At 43.9% G+C, this 23,068-nt stretch overlaps 2 protein-coding genes across 2 annotated transcripts in view; one reads left to right on the top strand and one right to left on the bottom strand.

Annotated features, from left to right (window-relative positions):
* DAPK1 (death associated protein kinase 1) overlaps window positions 1-23,068 on the bottom strand; it is a 643,597-nt gene that overhangs the window by 379,666 nt on the left and 240,863 nt on the right. The gene's annotated exons all lie outside the window — the stretch shown is intronic.
* On the top strand, window positions 5,524-9,855 carry GAS1 (growth arrest specific 1). The gene has a single exon (XM_042448177.1). It carries the CDS (start codon window positions 6,149-6,151, stop codon window positions 7,151-7,153), a length of 1,005 nt encoding a protein of 334 aa, XP_042304111.1. The 5' UTR covers window positions 5,524-6,148; the 3' UTR covers window positions 7,154-9,855.

Here is a 23,068-nt window from a genome sequence, read left to right as displayed (position 1 = left end):
CTGTGTACACACCACACTGCTGGCAAAGAATCTGGTATTTCCATCATCCAAATACAAGTGCTTAGATTAGGGGCTATGAACACACATGATCAAAGATATGGGTAGCAGTTTCAGTATCGTATACATATGAGAAAAGGTTACAACATGTAGGGATTTGAGGTAAAGAAAAATGAGGATGTTTAATCCAATTATGCATGGGGCAGAGACTGAAGATTCTTTCCTTCATAATACTAGAACCCAGATTCTTCCAATGGAAATATTTCCTTATATAATACATAGATAATTGGCAGACACTGGAATCAGAAAAAAGTAGACAGCTTAAAAGATGCTTAGACCGATTCATTGATGATAAGGTTATCAATGGCTTCTCTTGTACTTTACCTCCAGACTCAAAGACTGTACACTTCTTTATACTAGTTGCTGGGGGGCACCAGTTGGAGCGTAGTACTACTGTCACATCACACTTTGTGGATTCCTGTTAGCATCTGATTGACCACTGGTTGGCCAGGTTTCCACACCATATCATCCTTTGGTCCAATCCACAACAATTCTTCTGGTGTTCTTATATTGTACTATGAAAAGCTTGGTGCACCGGTGAATTTGAACTGATACCTGGGCCATGATCTTTATTAGCCAATGGAGTAATCTCTGCTATTTTGAGAGGCTGTTATGTCATTTCTGAAATATGAGCAGAAGTGGAGTTGAATTCTGGGCTGAATTCTGAGGTCTGCTTAAGGGAAAATCTTCTATCCAAAGAAGTGACTGATTCGTTGGTGGCTTTGGCTGGAGACGTGGTGGGTCATTGATTTCCCTTTCCTGAACTCCCATCCACAGTGCTTCAGTGGTTTCCCTGACATTCTAGGGCACGCTGGGGAGAGAGTATGACATAAGGGAATGCACAGGGGAAGAAACATCAGCAAAAACTGCCCAGTAGGAGCAGCCTACATGATGCCGTAATTAGAGGATGGAGTGTGCACAGGAATTAGTGTGTTGGATTCAGGTGAAAGCTCCACTAAACCATGAAGATCACCTTGAACCTGAGAAGGAATCATCTATGCTCTGAAGGAGGAACAGGAAAACAATTAAAAGCTGGTTTCATGTAGTTGTTAAGACTGTCTATCTTTGTTAACTGCCATCAAGTTGGTGACCCTAAGAATGAGAGAGCTTCAAGTCACCCTATCATCAACAACCCTGCTCAGGTCTTGCAGACTTAAGGCTGTGGCTTGCTTGAGTCTATCCATGTATAATATGGTTTTCCTCTTTTCCCATTGTCTTCCACCTTGCAAATATTATTGTCTTTTTTAGTGAGTCATGTCTTCTCATGATATGTCCAAAGCATGTCAGTCTCAGTTTAATCATCTTTGCTTCTAAGGAGAGTTCAGGCTTGATTTCCTGTAATACATTTTTATTTGTCTTTTTAACAGTCCACAGTATCTCCAGCATCACATTTCAAATTAACTGATTTTTTCTCCTATCAGCATTTTTCACTGTCCAGCTTTCACAACCATATATAGAAATTGGAAATACGATGGCATGGACATTGTATTTCCATTGTAACTTTAGTTTTCAGTGATATATCTTATGGCATCGTAACTTTAGTTTTCAGTGATATATCTTTACACTTCAGGATCTTGTCTAGTTCCTTCATAGCTGCCCTTCCAGGTCCTAGTCTTCTTCTGATTTCTTGACTGCAATCTCCATTCTGATTAATGACTGAGCCAAAGTATGGAAGATTTTGAATTATTTCAATGTTTTGTTTGGGACTGAGTGGACAGAGAGGAAAAGCCAGGCCAATCCTGATTTTTATGGAAGTGGGTGGAAGTGCCGCTGCCCACACAGCCTGCTGCCAATGTAGGCCAGCTGTGGTCAGCCACACAAACATGCATCCTGAGACCAGCAATTATTTCCCTTGTCCTGCCCAAGTGCCATCCCACTGAATGCCCTGTGTGACTGACCAAACAGTCACATGAATAATACTCTGCCTGTACAGTGCATTGGTGCAGCCAGTGATACATTGGCAAAACACAATCATGGAAGCCAGCCATACATGCCCTTCCCTTCCATCACCCCATGCCCCCTTGTTGGACTGTCTAGTTTGTGTATGTTTTAATTACATCCATTACATTATTGGTGATCTGTCATGTTTGTTGCACTTTTGCATCATGGGGTGCATGACAGGTCAATGCTGCGATGGGCTGATGGTGCAGCTGGCCAGTTGTATGCCTGTATGGAAAAATCATATGGTGAGTGCCAGGGTGTATGTTCTAGCCACTTTCATACACCTTCTGGGCTTTCCTGCACTCACACTACAGGGCTCCCCCGGGTTACGAAATTAATTCGTTCCGCGGCGCCATTCGTAACCCGAAAAGCATTCGCAAGCCGAAGCCCCATAGGCGCTAATAGCGAAAGCCGCGATTTGGTGCGAAAAAGCGCCGAAAAGCACCAAAATTTTTTTCGTAACCCGAAATAACCTTCGTAACCCGGAACAGTTTTTTTTAATGGATTTTTTTCGTAACCCGGAAATTTCGTAACGCGGCGCATTCGTATCCCGGGGTACCAGTGTATGTTGTTTATATGTCAGTGTGAGGATGCATATTTTCCACATTAAGATGGAGTATCCCGAGCATAGCTTCATGTTAGTTTCTACCCAGTTTGACATCGTACATCATCTAAACAGCTAGGCTTCAAATTGGTTTGAAGCCACTTAATTTTGTCAGTGAGGACAACCCCACTGTCTGCTTTAAAGTTATGTAAATTATCTGTGGTCATTATTTTTGTTTTTTAATGTTCAACTATAAATCCACCTTTGCACTTTCTTCTTGTCCTGAGTAGACTAGGGCCACAGAAATCTTGGCTCAAATCCTCATATGGCCAGGAACTCACTGGTTTTCCTTGAGCCAGATACTACCTCTCATCCTATCCACAGGGTTGTTGTGAGGATAAAATGGACAGAAGAAACACATGTGCATTCTGAGCTCGTTGAGGGAAAACATAAAATATATGTAATTTAAAAAAAAACTGGAGACATCTGCATTATCATTATCATCTACAACAGTGGTCCCCAACTGTGCCCTTTATGAGATTTTGGACTTCAGTTCCCAGAATCCCAGACTATTGGCCAACATGGCTGAGGCTTCTGGGAGCTGAAGTCCCAAATCTCTTAAAGGGCACAGTTTGGGGACTACTGATCTACAAGGACCCACACACTACAATTGTATTTAAAAATAACAGCCAAGAGACCTGTGGCATGTTAAAGATGAACATGCTTCATTTGGCATGAGCCTCTCTGGTCTTCAGCTCACATGCTTGTGATGAAGTGGGCTGCAGTCCATGAAAATTTATGCCAAATAAATCAGGCTGAGTCTGTCAAGATACCACAAGACTCTTTGTTGTTTTCACTGTAACAGACTAACATGGCTACCTCCCACACACCCCCCCCGCGCAATTATTCTGAAAGAGTTAGGAATATAAACATGGGATATTATTATATGTGTTCCATATGTGGGTTTTTACATTGCTTAATAAGAATGTTTTCTACACAGGAGATATGTGTGAAATATCTCCAGCTCTCCCATACTCAAATTCAAGCTTCTAGACTTTCCACACCTTCCAAACCTGGCACCTTCCAGAGTTGGAAGAGACCCCAAGAGTCTTCCAATCCAACCCCATTATGCCATGCAGGAACTCTCAGTCAAAGCACCCCCAACAGATGGCCTTCCAGCCTCTGTTTTAAAAACCCCAAGAAGACTTGACCACACTCCGAGGGAGTGTGCTCCACTGTCAGACAGCTCTTCCTGTCAGGCTCACAGTATGTTGGCTCACAATCCCTACCATTTCCATGTCTGGAGCTGTAGAGTAACACATTCCCCAGGCAATAGGTTGTCTGGAGTGGAGAGGCTGTTTAAAACACTGGACATCAGGCAAAAATCTATCCACACTGAGGAAAATGTGCCTATGAAGTCATCCATTGAGACAAAGTGGAGCATACGTTTGCTGGGGAATGCGCTGAAAGCAATTCCACCAGATTGACTCCTAATAGCAGGACACTACTACACTAACATGAGATTTTTAAGACAACGTGTATCCCACAAATCCAGGGGCTCCCTTTGGTTCTGGAGAACAGCTTTCTTGCTGATTTCTATGACAGATGGAGTTGATAGCTTGCCTGCTGGTGAAAAAGTGCTAGTTTTTTGACAGGCAGCACCACCACCACCACCAGCAGCCTCTGGTGCCCCTTGTGGCCAAAAGTGGTACCACATGCTGCGAATAAAACAAGGATGGGATTAAAACAAAGTTGCAGTTGCAGTACTTCAGTTGCAACAGGCTCCTCTCACAGGTTGCAAGAAAGTATCCTTTGCTTTTCCTCCCTCAAAAGGGAAATTCTGACAGAGGACTCTTCTCCTAAGAAGAGGTGGCTTTTTTCAAATTCATCTCTTGGCTGCACAGAATCACCTCTGCTTGGCTGCATCCACACTGGAGAAATAACCCGGTTTGGCACTGCTTTACCTCTTTCTGGCTCAAGGCTATGGAATTCTGTGAGTTGGGCTATGGGCCCACAACAAACTCCAACTCCCAGAATTTCATAGCCTTGAGCCAGAAAGAGTTAAAGCGGTGGCAAACCGGGTTATTTCTCCAGTGTGGATGCAGCATCTCGGGACCCCACAAACCCAATCCCTCCCGTTCCTGCAACTCACAAACTTCCTACCAAGCCCTTGTTTTGAAGGGGAGAGCTCAGAAAGCTTAATGTGACGCACTACAGCTCCCAGCATCCCCCACTGCCTGGAGGATTCTGGGAGATGTAGTTCCATCCGTCCCTGTAAGCACTTCTCTTTAAAAGTTCAGAGCAGAAGCCAGTGGGGGGTGTCTCCCTTTGCTCAGGGGGTTTTCCAGTATCTGGGCTGAACCCCATATTGAAGGGGATGCCAGAATGATGACAAGGGAGGCTCCCCTGGGCCTCCTCCCTTCCATCCTTCTTGGCCAGGGAGGACCATGCCTGCCCCCTTCGTTGTCCCTCTTCATCCTGAGATTGAAAACCCTTTTCCACTTTCGTTTAGCTTAAGGTTCCGCCTCAGGGAGGGCCAGACCCTGAAGGCAAAGGGTATCATCATCATCATCATCATCATCATCATGTACCCAGCGACCCACAACTGTCCCTTTAGTCACTGAGAGAAGAAGTGGGAGTGAGAGAGGCAAAGTTTTCCCTCCCTTTCAGCGTGGTTTACCAAACCCCAGGCAAAGTTTCCTCCCTCTCTGAGAACAGGGCCTCCTTAAGAGGAAGAGGAGGAGGAGGAGGAGGGGGAGGCGGGTCTCCCCGGGGGCTGCTGTCAATCTCCCTAAGCCTTTCTTTTCAAAGCCCTGTGAATGCCTTTCTCTCTCTCTCTCTCTCTCCCTCCCGCTTTTTTCTCCAGCCGCTCTTTTAAAAAAAGGGAAAAGAAAGGGAGGCGGGGTTTTTGGGGGGGGGGGCTGGGCCGGCCAATGGGGAGCCGGGCAGCCGAGGAAAGGGGCCGAGCGACGGGAGAAAGAGAAGGAGAAAGAGCCCAAGGAGGGGACGGAGGGGCGGTGGGAGAAGAGAGGGTGAGGGAGGAAGGCGGAGAGGCGTCGCTATTTCTTTCCTCCTTTTTTCGGAGGGGGGGGGGGCTTGTTTGCTTGGCCATGCATGCATAATGAGGCCCGATCAGAGCACGCTGCTCCTGCAGCTCCTGCGAGGAGGACACTTTTGTATTTAAAGCCGCCCCGAAGGAAGCAACTCCTCAGAAAGGCTTGAGGAGGAGAAAGAGAGAGAAAGAAAGGCAACTTCAGCCTCGGAGGAGAAAGAAAGAGAGAGAGAGAGAGAGAGAGAGAGAGAGAGAGAGAGGAAGGCATCTTCCCCATCTTTCGGAGGAGAGGAAGGGAGGTCCTGCGGGGCCCGTGCGGCTTCGGGATGCGGCCCCGGCGGCCCCTGCATCTCTTCTGGCTTCTGCTGCTTCGTGGGGAGTGAAGGCGGAGGAGAGCCGCCTCCCCTGAGTCCCTCCGGAGACCCGGCCAAGGCGAAGGCAAAGGAGGAGGGATTGATGAGGGGGCCCCGCATGCGGCTCCTGGGCAGGACTCGAGCCCCGTCCTCCTCTTCCTTCGCGTCCCGGCCCCGGCCCCGACTCGCCCCCAGCCCGCCATGGTGGAAGCCTGGCCCGGAGGAGGAGGAAGGCTGGTGCCGGCGTTGCTGCTGGTGCTGGTGCTGGGCTGCTGGACTCCGCTGTGCCAGGGCCGGCGCCTGATCTGCTGGCAGGCCATGCTCCAGTGCCAGGAGGAGCCGGACTGCAGCTACGCCTACAGCCAGTACGCAGAGGCGTGCGCCCCGGTCCTCTTGGCCGCCACTTCCCCCGGGGACGGGGCTGCGGGGGCCATGGCTTCCTCCTCCTCCTCCTCCTCCTCGCCCCGCCGGCGGTGCCCCAGCCACTGCATCTCTGCCCTGATCCAGCTGAACCAGACTCGGCGGGGCCCGGCGCTGGAGGACTGCGACTGCGACCAGGACGAGAACTGCCGGGCCACCAAGCGCGCCATTGAGCCCTGCTTGCCCCGGACTGGAGGCAATGGCGGGGGAGGCCTGGGAGGCGGAGGGGGCCTGGGAGGCGGAGGGGTGATGGGCTGCACGGAGGCCCGGCGCCGGTGCGACTGGGACAGCCGCTGCAGCCTGGCCCTGAGCCGCTACATGGCCCACTGCGGGAAGCTCTTCAACGGGCTCCGGTGCACCGAGGAGTGCCGCGGCGTCATCGAGGACATGCTGGCCGTGCCCAAGGCCCTGCTGCTCAACGACTGCGTCTGCGACGGCCTGGAGCGGCCCATCTGCGAGTCCATCAAGGAGAACATGGCCCGCCTTTGCTTCGGGGACGGCGCCCACCACGACCCCAGCCACGCCGCCTTCGGGCCCGGCAGCAGCGGGGCCGCCGCCTCCGACGGGGCCCTCGACGACTACTACGACGACGACGAGGACTACGAGGACGAGCCCGGGCCCCGCAGCAAGGACGAGGCGGACGACAACAACGCTGCCGCCGTGGCCGCGGAGGCCGCCTTCCCCGGGAGGCCCGCCGCCAGCGACGGATGCCCAGCCCCCTGGACGCTGCTGTCCGCCGCCGTCTCCATTTTGGGGCCGCCGCTCCTCCTCCTCTTTCTCTCGTAGCCATTTCCCCCTTTCCCGCCTCCCTCCTGGCTCCGCTGAGGGACTGAGGGGCCGGGGGAAGGGAGGCCGGAGGCTGAGCTGGACACAGAGACCTGGGCCCGGTTGCCTCTGAGGGGACACTAGGGCACTGGGACGCCGAGAAGGAGAAAGAGAAGAGGAAGAAGGCGCCCTCCTGAATGGGTCAGCCCTCTTGGGTCAGACAAGGGACTCCTTATTCTGCTAGAGGCCTTTCAGATAGGAAAGAGACTTCCCCTTCCCTTCCCTTTCTTCCCTCCCAAATCTTCTTCTCCAGTGGTTCTCAGACTTTGGTCCTCGAGATATTTTTTTTTGAGACTTCAACTCCCAGAATTCCTGAGCAATGAACATACTGACTGGGGCTTCTGGGAATTGAAGTCCAAAACATCTGGAAGCCCAAAGTTTGAGAACCACTGTGATTTGAAGCAACGTGCCTTACTCTGGCATGCATTTGCCATAGCCACCAGGACCACCCTAAAAGCCTTTCCTTTGGTTTTCCTTTCATTTGGTTTTGGGCTCCCCTCAGGTTTGCCCCCTTGAGCTGCCCATCTGGTTCAGGGCTACCTGTGGAGCCCCACTTGGGAGGTTTCCTCTGTGGATATGCCTCTTTTCTGTATACAGTATTTATCTTGCCTCCACAAGAGCTCCCTGGGCATTCCTGCTCCTCTTCCCCTCAACCCCCCTCCCCGACTCTAAAAACCATATTGGAAAGGGAGGAGGCTACCGTTGTCTTAAGTAGCCACAATTCTTAAAGGAAACTTCCTGGGCTGTGGAGTTGGTTGCTGAGCATTTCCGTTCTAAACAGGCATATTTGGAAATAAGTCCCCTGGGTGTCCAAATAAATAAGTCCCCTGGGTTTAAGATTTGCCCTGCCCTTATTATTGTTACTTGGCTGCAAGAAACCTGAAAATGTTCACTTGTGTGGGAAGGTCATGCAGCTTTTATGTAGCTGTGTGTTTGTGAAACCATTGAGTGACCTTGGGCAAGTCACACACTCTCAGCCTCAGGCAGTGGCAAACCTCCTCTAAACAAGCCGTGCTTAGAAAACCCCAAGATAGGGTTGCCGTCAGTCAGAAATGACCTGAAGGCATGTCACAACAACAAACATGCTCAACCAGTTGCAGGTACCTAAGGTGTACAGGGAGCAACCAAGTTGTGCATGGTGATACACAAGTGCCTGCATAAAACCCCTGTAGAGAACCCATGAATGAAAACCCTCTCTCAGTGTGCACTATGCAAATTGTTGCCACTTGGCTCATTAGCAGCAAGCAAATGAGTTTAAAAGAATGCAGTAGTGTTTTGTTTTGTTTTTTGCCACATGGCCAAGCCAGCTTGAAAGAGTGAATGTGGCAAGGGTGGTTCTGATGTTTTTGTTTTTCCCAAGTTGTTGACCTGAAGGAAAACAAAGATACAGCCTTCCTTAGAGTGCCTCAAAAACTATGCCTTACAGAGCTGGTCAGCAACTAGGAATATAAAAGCCCTTCTGCTCATCACTTGCCCATGTTAATGTTCACAGCTTTCAGGAAGAAAGAAGATGGTCTCTTGCATCTAAATGGGGGAGGTGTATGTGTATGGAAGAGGCCCGAGTATGTTTTGCCAACCTGTGTCAGGCATGCTTTGAACGTTTCTGTGTGGTAGGGAGATGTCTTGTAGAATAAAGCATGAAAACTGTGTGTAGTTTGTGACCAGTGAGATCTGCACATACCTCTGTTTTAATGGCATGGTGGAAAGATGCAAGGAAGTGGTAGTCAACTTGTGGCTTCCCAGTTTGTCTATATAGGTAGCAAAATACATATGACCTACACTTGCCATCTGAGGCCTTCCAGATGTTGAACTCCAGCTCCCATCAGTCCCAGTCAGCATGACCAGTGATCAAGGGTGATGGGAGTTGCAGTCATCAATATGTGAGGGGTCTGTAGGAGCCACAGCCAGAACAACAGTTTTCATGCTTTCCCCCTAGAAGTATGTCTTTCCCCCTCTCCATTTAATGTTCAAAGTGGCCCTTGCAGCAGCCAGAATTTGCAATACAAAAGCTCACCAGCATATCTATTTTTGCCTCAGCCTAGAATAAGAAGAAAAAAATGCTGATCAGTGGCTGTTTTGAACAATGCAACCTTTATCTTAAAAGAGCTCTGCACTGCCATCTTCAAAAGACACTTTTGAAACTCAGTATGTAAAAGTACCCTGAAAAGCTGTATTGCCTCTTACTCTATCAGGGGGCTGACCTCTGGTACATCTTATATAAAATGTATTTAAAACTGGGGTTTGTTACCAGTTGTTCTTCCTTGTATATAGAATTTTATAAAATTGTATACTTTGGGAATAATTTATTTTTTAAGACAGTAAAGATTTAATTGCACCCAAACTGCAAGATCAATACACCTGCTATTCTTCCGTTACAAAGGTACAGACCTCATTTGATACGTAAAGGGATAAAAGCAACAGGAATTCCCATGGGAAAAAGAAAAGCCTAGATCACGTGTACAGTGTATTTTATAGATCTGAAGTTAATTTCCACATTGCTGAGAGACTTTATGAACTTTGTAGAATTGTATGAAACGTCTCTCTGAGCGGCCTTAAACATTGTATTTTTATAGAATGCGTCAAAAGATCCTATGGTTTTAACTATCTATTGCTTGTGTATTTTTATGTGTAAATTAGTAAAGAGAGATTTTTAAAGAATGGAATGTTTTCTGGACATTGCTTTTTATTGAGAACTCCACAATTAGAGGAAATGGGAACAGAATGAAACTTGAAGGCAGGTAAAACAAAAGCCAAAATCCACAAAAACACAATACAGTGGGTCCTTGGCATCCACTGGGGTTTGGTCCCAGGATCCCCTGTGGATAGCAAAATCCGCGGATGCTCAAGTCCCGTTACATACAATGCAACAGTAAAATGGTACCTCTTATATAAAATTGCAAAATCCAGCTTTGCTTGTTGGAATTTATATATTTTGGGGAATATTTTCAAGCCGTGGATGCTTAAATCCGTGGATACGGAGGGCCAACTGTATCTTTATTGGCCAGCTAAATGTATAAAACATGTCATGCAAGCTTTCAAAGCTCCACTGGCTTCTTCAGGCATAAGATGCTCATTGCCTAATGAAGAAGCCAGTGGAGCTCTGGAAAGTTGCATGGTGTGTTTTGTGCATTTTGGCTGGCCAATAAAGGTACTGCGCTTTTATGGACTTTGGCTTTTGCTTTGTTTTGCTTTATGGCCAACACAGCTTTCCCTGAATATGTTTCCTTGAGTGAAAGTAATTATATATGGCTGGATTCAGCCGTTTTACACTGAAGTAAGCCCATGGAATTCAGTGGGACTACTTTCAATGTAAGCAACTGGAAGATTTGCCACTTCTGCTATCCTGAATAGCTGTTGGCAATTGCTTGCCTCACTTCAGAGAATAATTACCTTGAAGAAATAAATGCAGCTTTGAAAACAGTCTTGTTCAATGAAAGTGGCGGGTTTTTAGACTTAAAACTCTGCTGGCATGGCAACAAGGGAAGCGAAAAGCTGTGAAGAACAATTCCAGGGATGCTTGTTCCTTCTTCAGAGGCTGGATGCTCTTCAGCAGCTTTCTCTCAGAAGTAATTAATTGTTATTGAAATAGTTTTCATAGAAAGTCCTGTTTCGCTACCCAAGTATTGTGTTTCAAGTATTTGAAGAGGTCACATTTTGTGAGCGTTGCGGCATAGTTGGGGAAGCATAGCTACCAGTTAAAAACACATTACAACCCAGCCCTTGTTCCTTCCACATAGAAAAGGCCAGAGGTAAACAGCCATGTGTGTGTGATCAACAGAGACAAACCCTTGTCTGATGCTGGCCTTAGCGGTTGTTTTGCAGTCCACTGAAGGCTGGTTTTCTGCCAGCGCTACTGATCTACACTCAAACGCCCTTAGATAAATAATTACGCTCTTAAGCTGTCTCGAGTGCTGATACACTTGACCTTGTAAATAGAAATGTTTGCAGTAGGAATAAACTCCAGCATTTGAAAATCTTTTAAACATTAACACAAAAGAGAGAGCTCAGTCCTCCAGGGGATTGAGTTTGAACTGTGCCAAGCTAGGCACTTGCTTTTTTTTTAGGTTTATTTATCTTGTATCCCTGCTGTTTATTTAAAACTTTTCTTTTTCAATGCTGTGATTGGAAGACAAGTCCAGGAGATTAAAAGCCACAACAAATAAACTTGAGACTGGGGTGGGATAGGGGAGATCAGCAAGGACTGTCATGTTTTCTTAGTCCTCTTTTCTTTTTTGAACAAAAGGTAAAATCAGAATTCCTAGTTGTTGAGAAAGCCTTCAGAAGAACTTAAAGTACTCTATTAAAGGATCTGCACTTCTGACAACAATGTGGCCATATTCTTTAGAGCACTTGTTATATCACTTGTTCATTTTCTATTAGTCTACTACACTTTACATATTCAAATCAAATGCCAACCTATGGTATAAAGCAAAGCTGACAAATCTACAACTAAGCTGGATTTATTTCTAAAGTCAGAATCAATCAGAAAACATGTTGTTAAAACCAAAGAAATCATTTTTTTTTTTTACTTCAGGTGTTGAAGAATGAGTAGTTGAAAGAGACTTATAAAAGGATGTTTTCTTAAGTAAGTGCTAAGTCTCTAGTCCTTTAAGGATGGGTAAATATTTTTTCAAGCTATTCATTCAAGAACATGGTCAAATATTTTAAAATGTGTCAGACTCCTCATTCCTGATGTGAGACAACATAAAACTCATCCTGATAAGGCAAAGTACACGTGTTTGGACCATTCTGGTTTTTTAAAAAAGATAACCACTAGGAAACAACTGATAATTAATTGCTATGATAAAATTTAAGATTTGATTTGAAATATTTGTCAAAAGCTGTCTGAAATAAATTTCACAGTATGGGGTTGGCATGAGTGGTATTATGATTAAAAGGGATAAACTCCTGGTCTATTCAGCTTGAACATAACATAAAAGATTGTGAAGGCTTCTTTGCTTGCAAGTAAAAGTTAGTGGGGTAGAAGAAATCCAAATCACCCTGACCTCTTTAGTTATGAGCTATGATAGCCTCTACTATGAAGCCTTTACTAATTATAGTGCTCACAGTTTACATACAGAGGTCGATACCTGCTACAAATGAAAACTCCATTTTAGTTGTCCCAATTGTGTGAAGGACCTGGAACTGTGCAGCTGTTGGACTACCCCTCCCATGTTCCCTCAACGTTGGTTCTGCTGTGGTTGATGGGAGTCAGTTTCCTGACTCTGCCTCTAAAACCTGAAGAAACAGGTTCTATCTGTAATGCAGAAATAATGCAGTTTGACAACACTAACTGCCATGGCTTGATGGTGTGGATTTCTGGGATTTGTAGTTTAATAAATAAATAAATATAAATAAAAACTTTATTTATATACCGCCTTTCCTATAGATCAATGCGGATTATTGTGGCATCAGAGCTCTCTGTCAGAGAAGGCTAAATAGCTCACAAAACTACAAATCCCAGCATTCTGTAGGATGGAGCCATGGCAGTTAAGGCAGTGTCAAACTGCATTATTTCTGCAGTGTGGATGCAGCTTGAGACATTTCATAAATGTATGACGTATAACAGGGGGAAGGGCTTCTCCCCATTTTTGTGCTGTAGAAGGACCATTATGTGCAAAAGATACCACTAGCTTTCCTAAGCATATCTGAGAGGATGTAGCTTCGTTTCTGGTTATTTCAACCACTACAGATTCTATGGCTGACTTGGCAGGATTACTGCTGTTCATGCCACATAACCCCCATTGGTCAGCATCCTGCAGAGCAGGTGAGACGTGCCAGGAGCATGATGTCCTTATAACGAAGGACACTTGGGGAACAAATGCAGCCTTGACTCCCTTGACATTTACAAGATTTTTGAAATTTTTACAAGCCTTGGCCCACCTCTTGCCAAATGAGCTGAGGAGAGAGACATTTTTCTCCTTCTCCCCCTTCTCTCTCTCTCTCTCTCTCTCTCTTTCTCTCCCTCTCTTTCTCCCCCCTTCCCCCCCCCCCCGCTCAATTTCATGTAAAATAATCCACTGGGTCCCCCTTGTGCCCCTTTTCTTCCCAGTTACCAGATTTGAATTCTCGGTGACAGTTTATTTGTCTTTGGAGGCATTTCAGTGACAAATGTTTAAGGGAGTGTGGGACAATGGTGGAGAACAAGAAGGCAGTTCATTGAACTGACAGTGACCATACAGTAAATAGAGGCAGATTCAAGCTTCACTGATCACCCAAGAGCACTGTGAAGCTTTTGTACACAATCACAATAGACATAACATAAGGTCTCTGTTTATTTTTAACAATATATACCAGCGGATGCAGGCAGTAACATACCTCACCTGAAAAGTAATTGCAAAAATAATTGCAAACATTCAAATGATGTACTCAAAGCTATGTTTTAGTTATGATTGCTTACAAAATAGCACACAGTATGGAACAAAAATGTTCTGTGCGTCAAAACGACTGCATCACCAGAAGGGTTGGCAAGTATGTGACATTTGAAGTTTCTCGAGAATCATGCCTGGTTCAGGTTCTGACCTGCATTGCATCCTACAAAGAAATCCCAACTATTCTAGTTATTGCAACCCTTTGACCTAACAATAGCACCTCTGTGGCATGTAAATACTAACAAAGCAGTAACCTTTTGTCACCATCACCTGCAGTTCTCACCTGGAAGAAAGGTCGTTCTTGGTAAAGTGTGTGTTGTTATTAGCATTTAACCATTGGTCTATGCCATAGGTTGTGCTGGAAGGACCCTAGACTAATGGTGATCCCATATTAAAATGGGACAACATGTATTTTAATGTTTCAGCAACAACTTGTGCAATTGAAGACAATGAGATACTTACAAAGTATCTGTGGTTTGGGGGTGCCTAACTACTCCTGTCCTTTTAGGAATCTGTATTGGGACACAGAAAATTAGAATCTTCTCTTAAATAATGCAACCAAATGTAGGATAGGCATAAGTTTTCAAGACTTTTCTTCTCTGAAACCAGAATGTAGAGTAAGGCAGATTAGGAAGAGAAGTATAAAAGAAGGGGCAAATTTTAGTTCTGTCTGTATGTACAAATCCTACAGAAGTGAAGCAGTTAACAGAGGGGTGATCACAGGATAGGAAATAGAAGTTCCAACTAACGTAATGTGTGAATAAAGCATACTGTAGTTTCCTTGAGCTATTGGCCTGAGCAGACAGTTGAAAAGTCTCACACTGACTGAATGACACAAGTAATGCACTTTTAGCACAAATACTTTTCCAAAGCCCCCATTTAATCAATTTCGCAAATAATGGAATGATCTACTACAAAACAGTGAACTGTATACACTATATTTTGCCACAAAGATGGTCATTCTCCCGCTAGTAACTAGGGACTCTAAATAAATGATTTCAACAACTTTTTTTTTATTAAAGGAGGACAAGAGCCCTCGAGCTGCATTAATCGGGGAGAAGTCGAGTGGCACTTTTGTCATGGAAATGTTAAGCACATAATAGTTCAGGCAAACAATGTGGAGCCACTTCATTCTTTCAGCCATGCTGACACCTCTTAAAGAGGAACTGCGGGGAAGGATGTGGGAAAGATTTGGTTTCTGGAGAGCTTGTTTCAGCTAATATTTTTGGAAGTTTACCTTGTAACACCCTTTAGCAAAGTGTGTAAACGAGGGCAGAGATTAACCAAGCAGGAGGAGAGTTAGTTTGTGCAAGACCAAGGGAGACCTTAGGAGCAAACATTTTATTCAAATTCTTTCCTTCTTTCAATTTATTATGAGTCAAAGGGCACACAGAACCTACTGCAAAGCTAAACACATTCATATACAAATCCATATACTTTATAGATCTGTAGACCCAACAACAATATAAACATTCTGATCTGAAAGTGAATGAATATCAGGTCAGCCCAAACTCACATAAATGGTAAAGCTGCCAAATCAAAAATTTAGGAGGGGAAAAAAAGGATAGTGCAATGTTGCCGCATAGTTCTTTGTATTGTATAGAATATATGGCTTTGTGGTCTTATAATGAGTACTGTGTGAGTTATGGTATTCTTGAATAAAAGACAATAAAACATATATTTAAAAAATCTTTTAACATTAGCAATAACTTAACATGCCCATAACAAACAGACTATGAAAATAACAGAGAAGCAACACACAAGAAAATCAGAGATAAGAAGCAGATGCAAGATTCAGTAGGATTTTGCTTTCATTCTTGATAAATTTGACATGGTTAGAAAACAAACAAACAAAATGATAAGAAAAAGCTTTGACCAATTAATGTTGTTTAAATCGTACCTGATGGCAAGGAAAGACAATATGAACAACTGCATTTTGGATTAACTTTGTGGAGGAAATATGTATTCGGAAGTGTGTGGGACTGAAGTAGTCAAAGGGTAACCGCAGTATGAATAAACTGATCATTGGCCATCATAAGGAAAGAAAAATCAGAATTTTGTCTTTAACAATGTCAGAAAAAGCAGGAAATAAGTAACAAATTGCACTAAAATTGCAGCATGCACCTAGAAAACCACAGGAATGATAGTAGAGCTGTCCATTAGACTCTAATTTAATCTGAGTCATATTGAACCCCTTTAAGCTTCTTCTGGGCTTCCCTCTAAAGTATCTAGAACTGGAGTAGGTAGGACCTAAGAACTGCAGAAAGGCTGGAAAAAATAACAAAATTAATGCTCTGATTTAGGTTTTGTCACAGTCTCCTGGTTGGGGTGGGGGAAGTATGGTGCGTTACAGACCACCGAGAAGTGGCGGTCTGCTGCTGCCGCCGGTTGCAGCGTCCAGGAACCGCAGCAGCCAAACAGCGTGGTTCCCGGACGCTGCCAAGAAGGAGAGCTAAAATCGCGCTCCTTCTTGCGGCCCGGAAGAGATGCCGCGAGGCGCTAGTCGCGCACTTGCGGCGTCACTTCTGCCATGTGATGTGCGGACGCACAGCGTCCACTATGTCAAAATGGCAGCGGCCGTGTGGAATGGCCGCCACCATTTGTTACGGACTCTGTCCGTAATAGGAGTAGGGGCGTCTAGAAGAGACGCCCCTTTTTTAAACTGGGACATCCTGAGGACGTCCGAAATGGCGGTCTGTAATCCGCCTATGAGAGAAGGAAAGAGTGGGGTTGAGTGACTGACAGGTTCACTTTCTAATGCTATCAGTCCCCATTGTGATTGATAAAGTTGACAATTGCGGATTCCTTCCTCTTTCAGGTGAAAGAAATAGTCAAAATGAAGTGACTTCCAGTCACTTTGGAGGCATGTCATTTAGACACCGCATGCCTCCAAAGCGGCTGGAATCTGCATTAAAGCTGCTCTGCAGTCCTTATGACTGGAGCAAAACCAAGCCGGGATAAACCAACTCCTGGCTGCGTCAGTTGGACCCTCCATTCACAGCCCAGCTTGGGAGCCTGCTTTGCAGTCAGCAGGGTTCTGACCCACTTGCAGCTGGAGATAGAGAGAAAGCAAAAGTCCTATTATTAAGAGCTTCAGAATGTAGTTTCCTGAAACAGCTGTGGCCAAATGTAGAACACAAAAGGAACCCCTAGTTATAAAGAAAACCACAGTTTTCTTAGCTGCCCTTACTACTTACTAACTTATTTTAACCTTGAAATTAACTAAACTACCATTAATTATTAATGAAAATAAACAAGGATTCCAATAGCCATTTCACTTTTTAACTACCTGATGGTGACAATGCATGTATGATTTCTATAGTATTTTTAATTCCCATCTAGACAGAATGGGATGTATTTGCAATTATAATTTCATGGCTCTGTGGAGACTTAAACCTGGATCTCACAAGTCCTTGTTCAACACTAAAATCCTTTCTTTAAAAAATGCATAAAATAAACACATTTCAAAATAAAAAATCTGATGCATAACTATATTTTAAATTATTTAGTAAACCAGACTGGTGGTGATTCTTTATTTTTAATTGCAATTCCGCAAGGGAACAAAAATTAAGCAAATATTTATAGGTTCATACAAATACACCTCAGTAAAAATTTATCTCAGCTTTGGTAAAGGATAAGCCATTATTTTATTAGTGGCATTGGATTTGAATGATTCAGGATGTTTGGACAGCTGTGTCTTTGAAACTGTTGCTTAAATCCAATTGCTAGTCCCAGGTAGAGTAGGTCCGTTGAATTAATAGACTTACCACTGACTTATGAAGTGTTGACTTACCATTCAGCAATTGATTGAAGTAACTGGGTTTAATTCTAAAATTAAACTGGGACAAGTAACTGGATTCAATCCCAAAAGTGTTTGATAAATTCGAAGGAAAAGTTGTCTGATATTACGGTAAATTCTTAAGGTATTTTCTTGCTTGCTTGCTTGGCTCATCACTTCACATGGATTTCAAGTGTTTCTACAACTTTCTGAAGTCCTCTGGATTTTATAGAAATAAAGAAATACTTTTGCAATAAGCCAAGAGAACCAGACTTCAGGTGCCTAGGGAGACTTCTGTGTCGTGTGCCATTTTTTATACAAACTGGGCCAATAAACAAGGGAAAGGGAAAGAGAAAGGAAACCCTTCTTCTGCATTTTGTGAATTCTCCATAAACAACTGCATTTATACTTCTGAAATTTTGCAGGCTAGGTCAATTCTATTCTATTGTTCTCATTTTGAGAATAATGGACCACAAAGAACTAAGACAGATATGCATTTCCTTTTCTAGATACCATTAAAATGTTTCTTGCCTTCTCTGGCAAGAAACAACAAACCCAGCCTTCATCTATACACCTGAGACCTGACGGACTTGAAGCTCTCAAAAGAGACAAATACACTTGCAACTTTTTTCAAGCACTGCCAAGAAGAAAAAAAACTCCAAAAAACTTCTTGGCAATTTCCTTTTTAAATGAAATCTGATTTTTAAAATGTGTGGAACGAACATTACTGTATCAATTTGTGTGAGATTTGGCAGAATTACTCCCTTCCTAAGGGGATATACGACTGCAAATTTCCAACAGAGAAGGGGAAAAAAAGTTAACAATCACTTTTATCAACAAAAGGCATGAACATTCATATTCCAAAATCTCATATTTGGAACCTGTGCCAAAGTGGATTAGTCTAGGTAGAATTGGTTCCAGTTATGAAGTGCTTAATTGATATCCAAACCAAATCTTTCCAGTATGTAGAAAGCCTATCTTCCAGTGTGTGATTCCTAATCAACGTATAGTACTAATCTTATAATTATTAGGCAATTGCTAATAATTAGCCCAATTATTCACTATTAGGAAATATTTGGGAATTAACTGAGGAATAATATAACACTAACATTGGGTGGTGATTTTAAGTGAGACATTGTAAGAGAGGCTTACTACATATGTAGGAAGTCTCTAACTTTGATCAGGTCATGTAACAGAAAAAAAGGATGTTAGAATCTTATAGGCGGGTTACAAACAGCCATTTTGTCCGTATTGAATACGTATTAGGGTTAGGAAGGGGTGGTGCTTCCACACACCCCTAACCCTAGTACGTAGTCAATACGGACAAAATGGCGGCGCCCCTTCCACATGAGGGCCACCATATTGACGTAGCGGACGCTGTGCGTCCACACGTCACGCAGCGCTTATGACGTCGCGAGTGCGCCATTGGCGCCTCACAGCATCATAACCACGCTGCAGGAAGAAGGTCCATTTTGGAGCTTCTTTTTTGCTCCGCGAGGGAGTCGCGCAGTTTGGCTGCTGCGGCTCCCTCATGGAGCAAACAGCAGCACCGGCAGACCGCCGCAAAGCAGCTGTCTGTAACGCTCCATAGTTTCTTACCTCTCTTTCACACTACTCACTTATAGCACTTTGAGAGCTTAAATGTCATGGTTCCATTCTATAGAATCCTGGGATATGTAGTTTTTTGAAGCAAAGAGCTCTAGTGCTACACCAAGCTACAAATTCAGAACTCTGTTATGATGCAGCCATGGCAGTTAAAGTCATATCAAAGTACAGTGCAAAAGAGACTTTGGATTACATAAGATTTGTTTTCAGTTTTGTTTTTCTTTTCTTTTTTTAATAAGACAATTGAGGGCATGACAGGGATTTATAGATTTGTTCCTGGTTCTGTATGGAGCTAATGGTTAAAGATGTGTCTTTTCCTTCTTTTTTAAAATAATAGATTCTAGAATTTTCCAATGAACTTGAACAATGAGAGATTCAGGACAGATGGAAATACTTCTTCACTCAGTTGGATTAAAATATGGAACTTGCTTCCAGAAGATGAGGTGATAACCACCACCTTAAATGGTTTTAAAGGTGAATTAGACACATTGATGGAATCTAATGCTATCCGTGCTCCTAGCCCTGATGGCTACATACTATGTTCAGAATCATGCCGCTGAATATCAGCCTTGTAGAGAATAACAGATGAAAAGGGCTATTGTCCTTATGCCTTCCTTCTGAGCTTTCCATAGGTACAGTATATGGACTTTCCATAGGTATATGGTTGACCAACATGAGTAACAAGATAACAGATAAAATAGAACTTTGGATTGAACTGACAGGGCTTTTATTAGCTTCATATGTCTCTGTTCCCAGTTATTTATTTGAGCATAGGCATACTTATACTTATAGCTTCAGACTTAGAGCGGCCTTGTGGATAAAAGCCCAATTCAGACAATCATATCAAGGTGATCCTCTATGAAAAATCATAAGGTTACCAGAGATCTCTTGACCTGGAAGGGAATGTATGGCACTACAGTTTGTATGAATCAGTCTCCAGATGAGGAGACTATATAGGTGGTTCCCATGAATGATAAGAACTTATTAGGTCCATTTCAGTTGAATCCAGTAGCAGCAGTTGGACTGCAACTCCCATTAGCCCTGCCGGATGAGAAATTATGGAATTGCAGTTCAGCATCTGGAATTGCTATTTTTTCATCCCAAATTTAGAAAGTGGTGGGGAATATGTGGCCCATAGGTCCCATTTATCCCAACAAATTTTCTATTTTAAAAAATTGAAAATATCCTGGAGCAATTTCACCTTGCTTTGTACCCCCAGCTACATGCTGTTTTAGGCCTCCTTTGGACCCCTAGCCCCAGACTGTTTAAGGCTTCTTTGTTACAGAAGGTAAACTGGGAGGAAGTAAACTAATATGCCCCACAACCTTTAATTAAGAATAAAGTGACTCAGGAAGAACATGGTTAAAGTTTGCAGTGTGACTAGGGGCCTAAATATTGTAAAACAGGACTCTTCAAACTTTTTGGAACTAGCTCCTTCTTTCCTCTTGGGCAACAATCCTAGTGCCCCCATGCATATTTCTTGATATTGGGTCTACTGTTCTACTGCAGATTCAAAACAACCAGTTTCAGTTACTACTGGTCCTTTTGCACCCAGTGACCGTGGGAACAACAACCGAGCAGCTGGCTGAATATTTATTTATTTACTGTATTTATACCCTGCTCTTCAGTCAGAGTAGTGACCGAGAAGCTTCTAGCTTGTGCCTGCCTTGCACCAAAGGCCAGTGCAGGCAGGAGGCTCCCTGGTCACTACTAGACTGGCTGCTTGATCACTGCTCCCTTGCATGCAGTAACCCTGAGAGCAGCAGTGGAACAGCTGGCTGAGCAATGATCAAGAGGCTTCTCATTTGTGCTAATCCTGCAGCAAAGGCCAGTGTGGGCAAGAGACCTTTTGGTCACTGCTCAGTTGCTGTTCTCAAGATGACCGGGTTAAAAAAGAGAGAAGTTTCTCCACAGTAAGGAAAGACTCTCAGTTCTTCTTCCTCAGTGTGGAAAGGGGTGCATCCAGTGTGTGTGTAGAGGGCTTCCAGAAGTCACATGCACTGAACTACTAGTGAAAGACATGGCTTAAGGGAGTAAGCTTGACAGACAGAGAAAGTTCATGCAACCCTCATCCCCAACATGGCCCTAAAGGCCACTGATTCACCTTATCTTTCTTGCACACTTGTACTTTCACTGAAGGTCCCCATGCCTTTTCCCTCACTGCCCCCCTACTGCTCCCTTTTCTCCTCACCATCACTCCTAAATCTTTCCACCACACCAAGGGGGGTGTACCACCCACTTTGGGAATCACTATTCTAAAGGCACCAGATCCGATCTGATCTTGGGAACTAAGCAGCACCAGTCCTGTTAATACTTAGATGGGACACAACCAATAAATACCAGGTGCTGTAGGCTAGATTTCAGATGAGGAGTGGCAAAATCACCTTAGGCAAATATTCCTTGCCTAACAAAGCCCTATGAAATTCATGGGGTCACTAAGTTGATAGGCTACTTGAAGGCACACATACACATACACGCATGCGCGTGCACACACACACACACACACATACATGACTGGGAGAAATAGAGGAGAATGAGGAAATTTCTCTTTTTCCTTTTTTTATATTAATAGTGAATGATAGGCGCTTCTGTGTCCTAATGATTGTCATCCATGAATAAAAGAAATTATTCAGCATGCTTGAGGGAATAATCAGATTTGCAAAAAAGACAACACCACACAACTGTAGGGAGTAAATGCAAGGGGAGGGGGAACTCTACAAAATAGCCCAGAGAGAATTGATCATACCCACTGTAAATGGAGTGTGAGAGAATATGGTGGGGAAAGACAGGCATGGAAAATGGAATGGTGTATCCTGGGGGAAAAGCAAGGATATCTATCTGGAAACCTGAAGAGGAACACTTCACACTAGAACACTGTGTTGTAGATTTCATTTGAACCATATTAGGAATGAAGATCTTCCAGTGACATTAAATGTTTATCATATTCAAGTTCATGCACACACTTTGTAATTAATGAATGGATTCCCTGTCCATTCTACATGTGGAGCTAGCCAGTTGCTTACATGAATTTTTAAAGATTACTCTTTAAAAGCCATATGGTTTCACCTTCTTGTAATGATGAGAACAACCACACCTAGGTAGATATTGGGTAGAATCCCCTTTATAACTTATGCTGGTTTACTCCTTGGTTATGCCAGTGTAAGGACTTTCATGAGTTGTGCACAAGGAGGTAGCCATTACTTTCCTGCATAATGCATTTTTCCAGTTGTGCAATGCCAGGCATCTAGATGGTGTTCATGGGTACCCCCTGATCAATCAGTGGCTTGAGAAACAGCTTCTCTCAGCTGCCACCTGGCTGCTACCAGAGGTCTGAGAAAATGAAGGATGTTCCATCTTTTCCAGCTGAACATGACACCTGCATGCATTTCCACACACGTGCACCCTGGTACCACCCTGGCTGATGTATACAGCAAGGAAAATAGAGCAGTCTTTGCCTTCACAGACTTCCAGCTGAACTATGGTGGTAGACCTTTCATTTCAAAGAATGTCTTAGCTCTTGTCTTCTCTGCTACAGTTAATGTTTGGGGGGGGGGGCAGAAACAGTATTGTTCCATTGATGGAACCACTTCCACCACTGAAACTAGAGAAAGAGTGGTTCAGCCATGCCCCTGGAGCTCTCTGCAAGCCTTCAAAACCAACTCTGAAGGACTGGGAGTAATTTAAAGCAGGTTTGGTAACACAAGAGCTGTAGAGGGAAGACAATCTTGCTGTGCTAGCAGATATCTGCTAGTGTAACAGTACATTTAGGCCACAACATATTTCTCTGAATCCCAAGTATAATAATAAGAATCATGAATGTGAATTGCATAACATATTTTGAAATTCAGCTTCATTTCTAAGTTCATTTTTAATTTTTTCTGTTTTTTCCTGAAAATGGACAAGAAAAAGAGTGGATTAACCAGCATCTGGAAACAATGCCCACAAATGTGTGTGTGTTTCCCTTTTATGATGAGAAAGACACAAGTCATGATCATTTCTGTGATGTTTAAGGCAGCAGTGGCCAGCATGGTTGGTTCTTCTTATTTGACTTGGCAAGGTGACATAAAAAAGGAGAGTGAAAGTGTGAAGACTTAGAGCATGAAGACACAAAATTGAGAAGGG

The sequence above is a fragment of the Sceloporus undulatus genome, chromosome 2 (assembly GCF_019175285.1).
Source record: "Sceloporus undulatus isolate JIND9_A2432 ecotype Alabama chromosome 2, SceUnd_v1.1, whole genome shotgun sequence".
NCBI classification, from domain to species: domain Eukaryota; kingdom Metazoa; phylum Chordata; class Lepidosauria; order Squamata; family Phrynosomatidae; genus Sceloporus; species Sceloporus undulatus.
The sequence above is the reverse complement of the archived record's forward strand: the minus strand, read 5'-3'. Positions and strand labels throughout refer to the sequence as shown.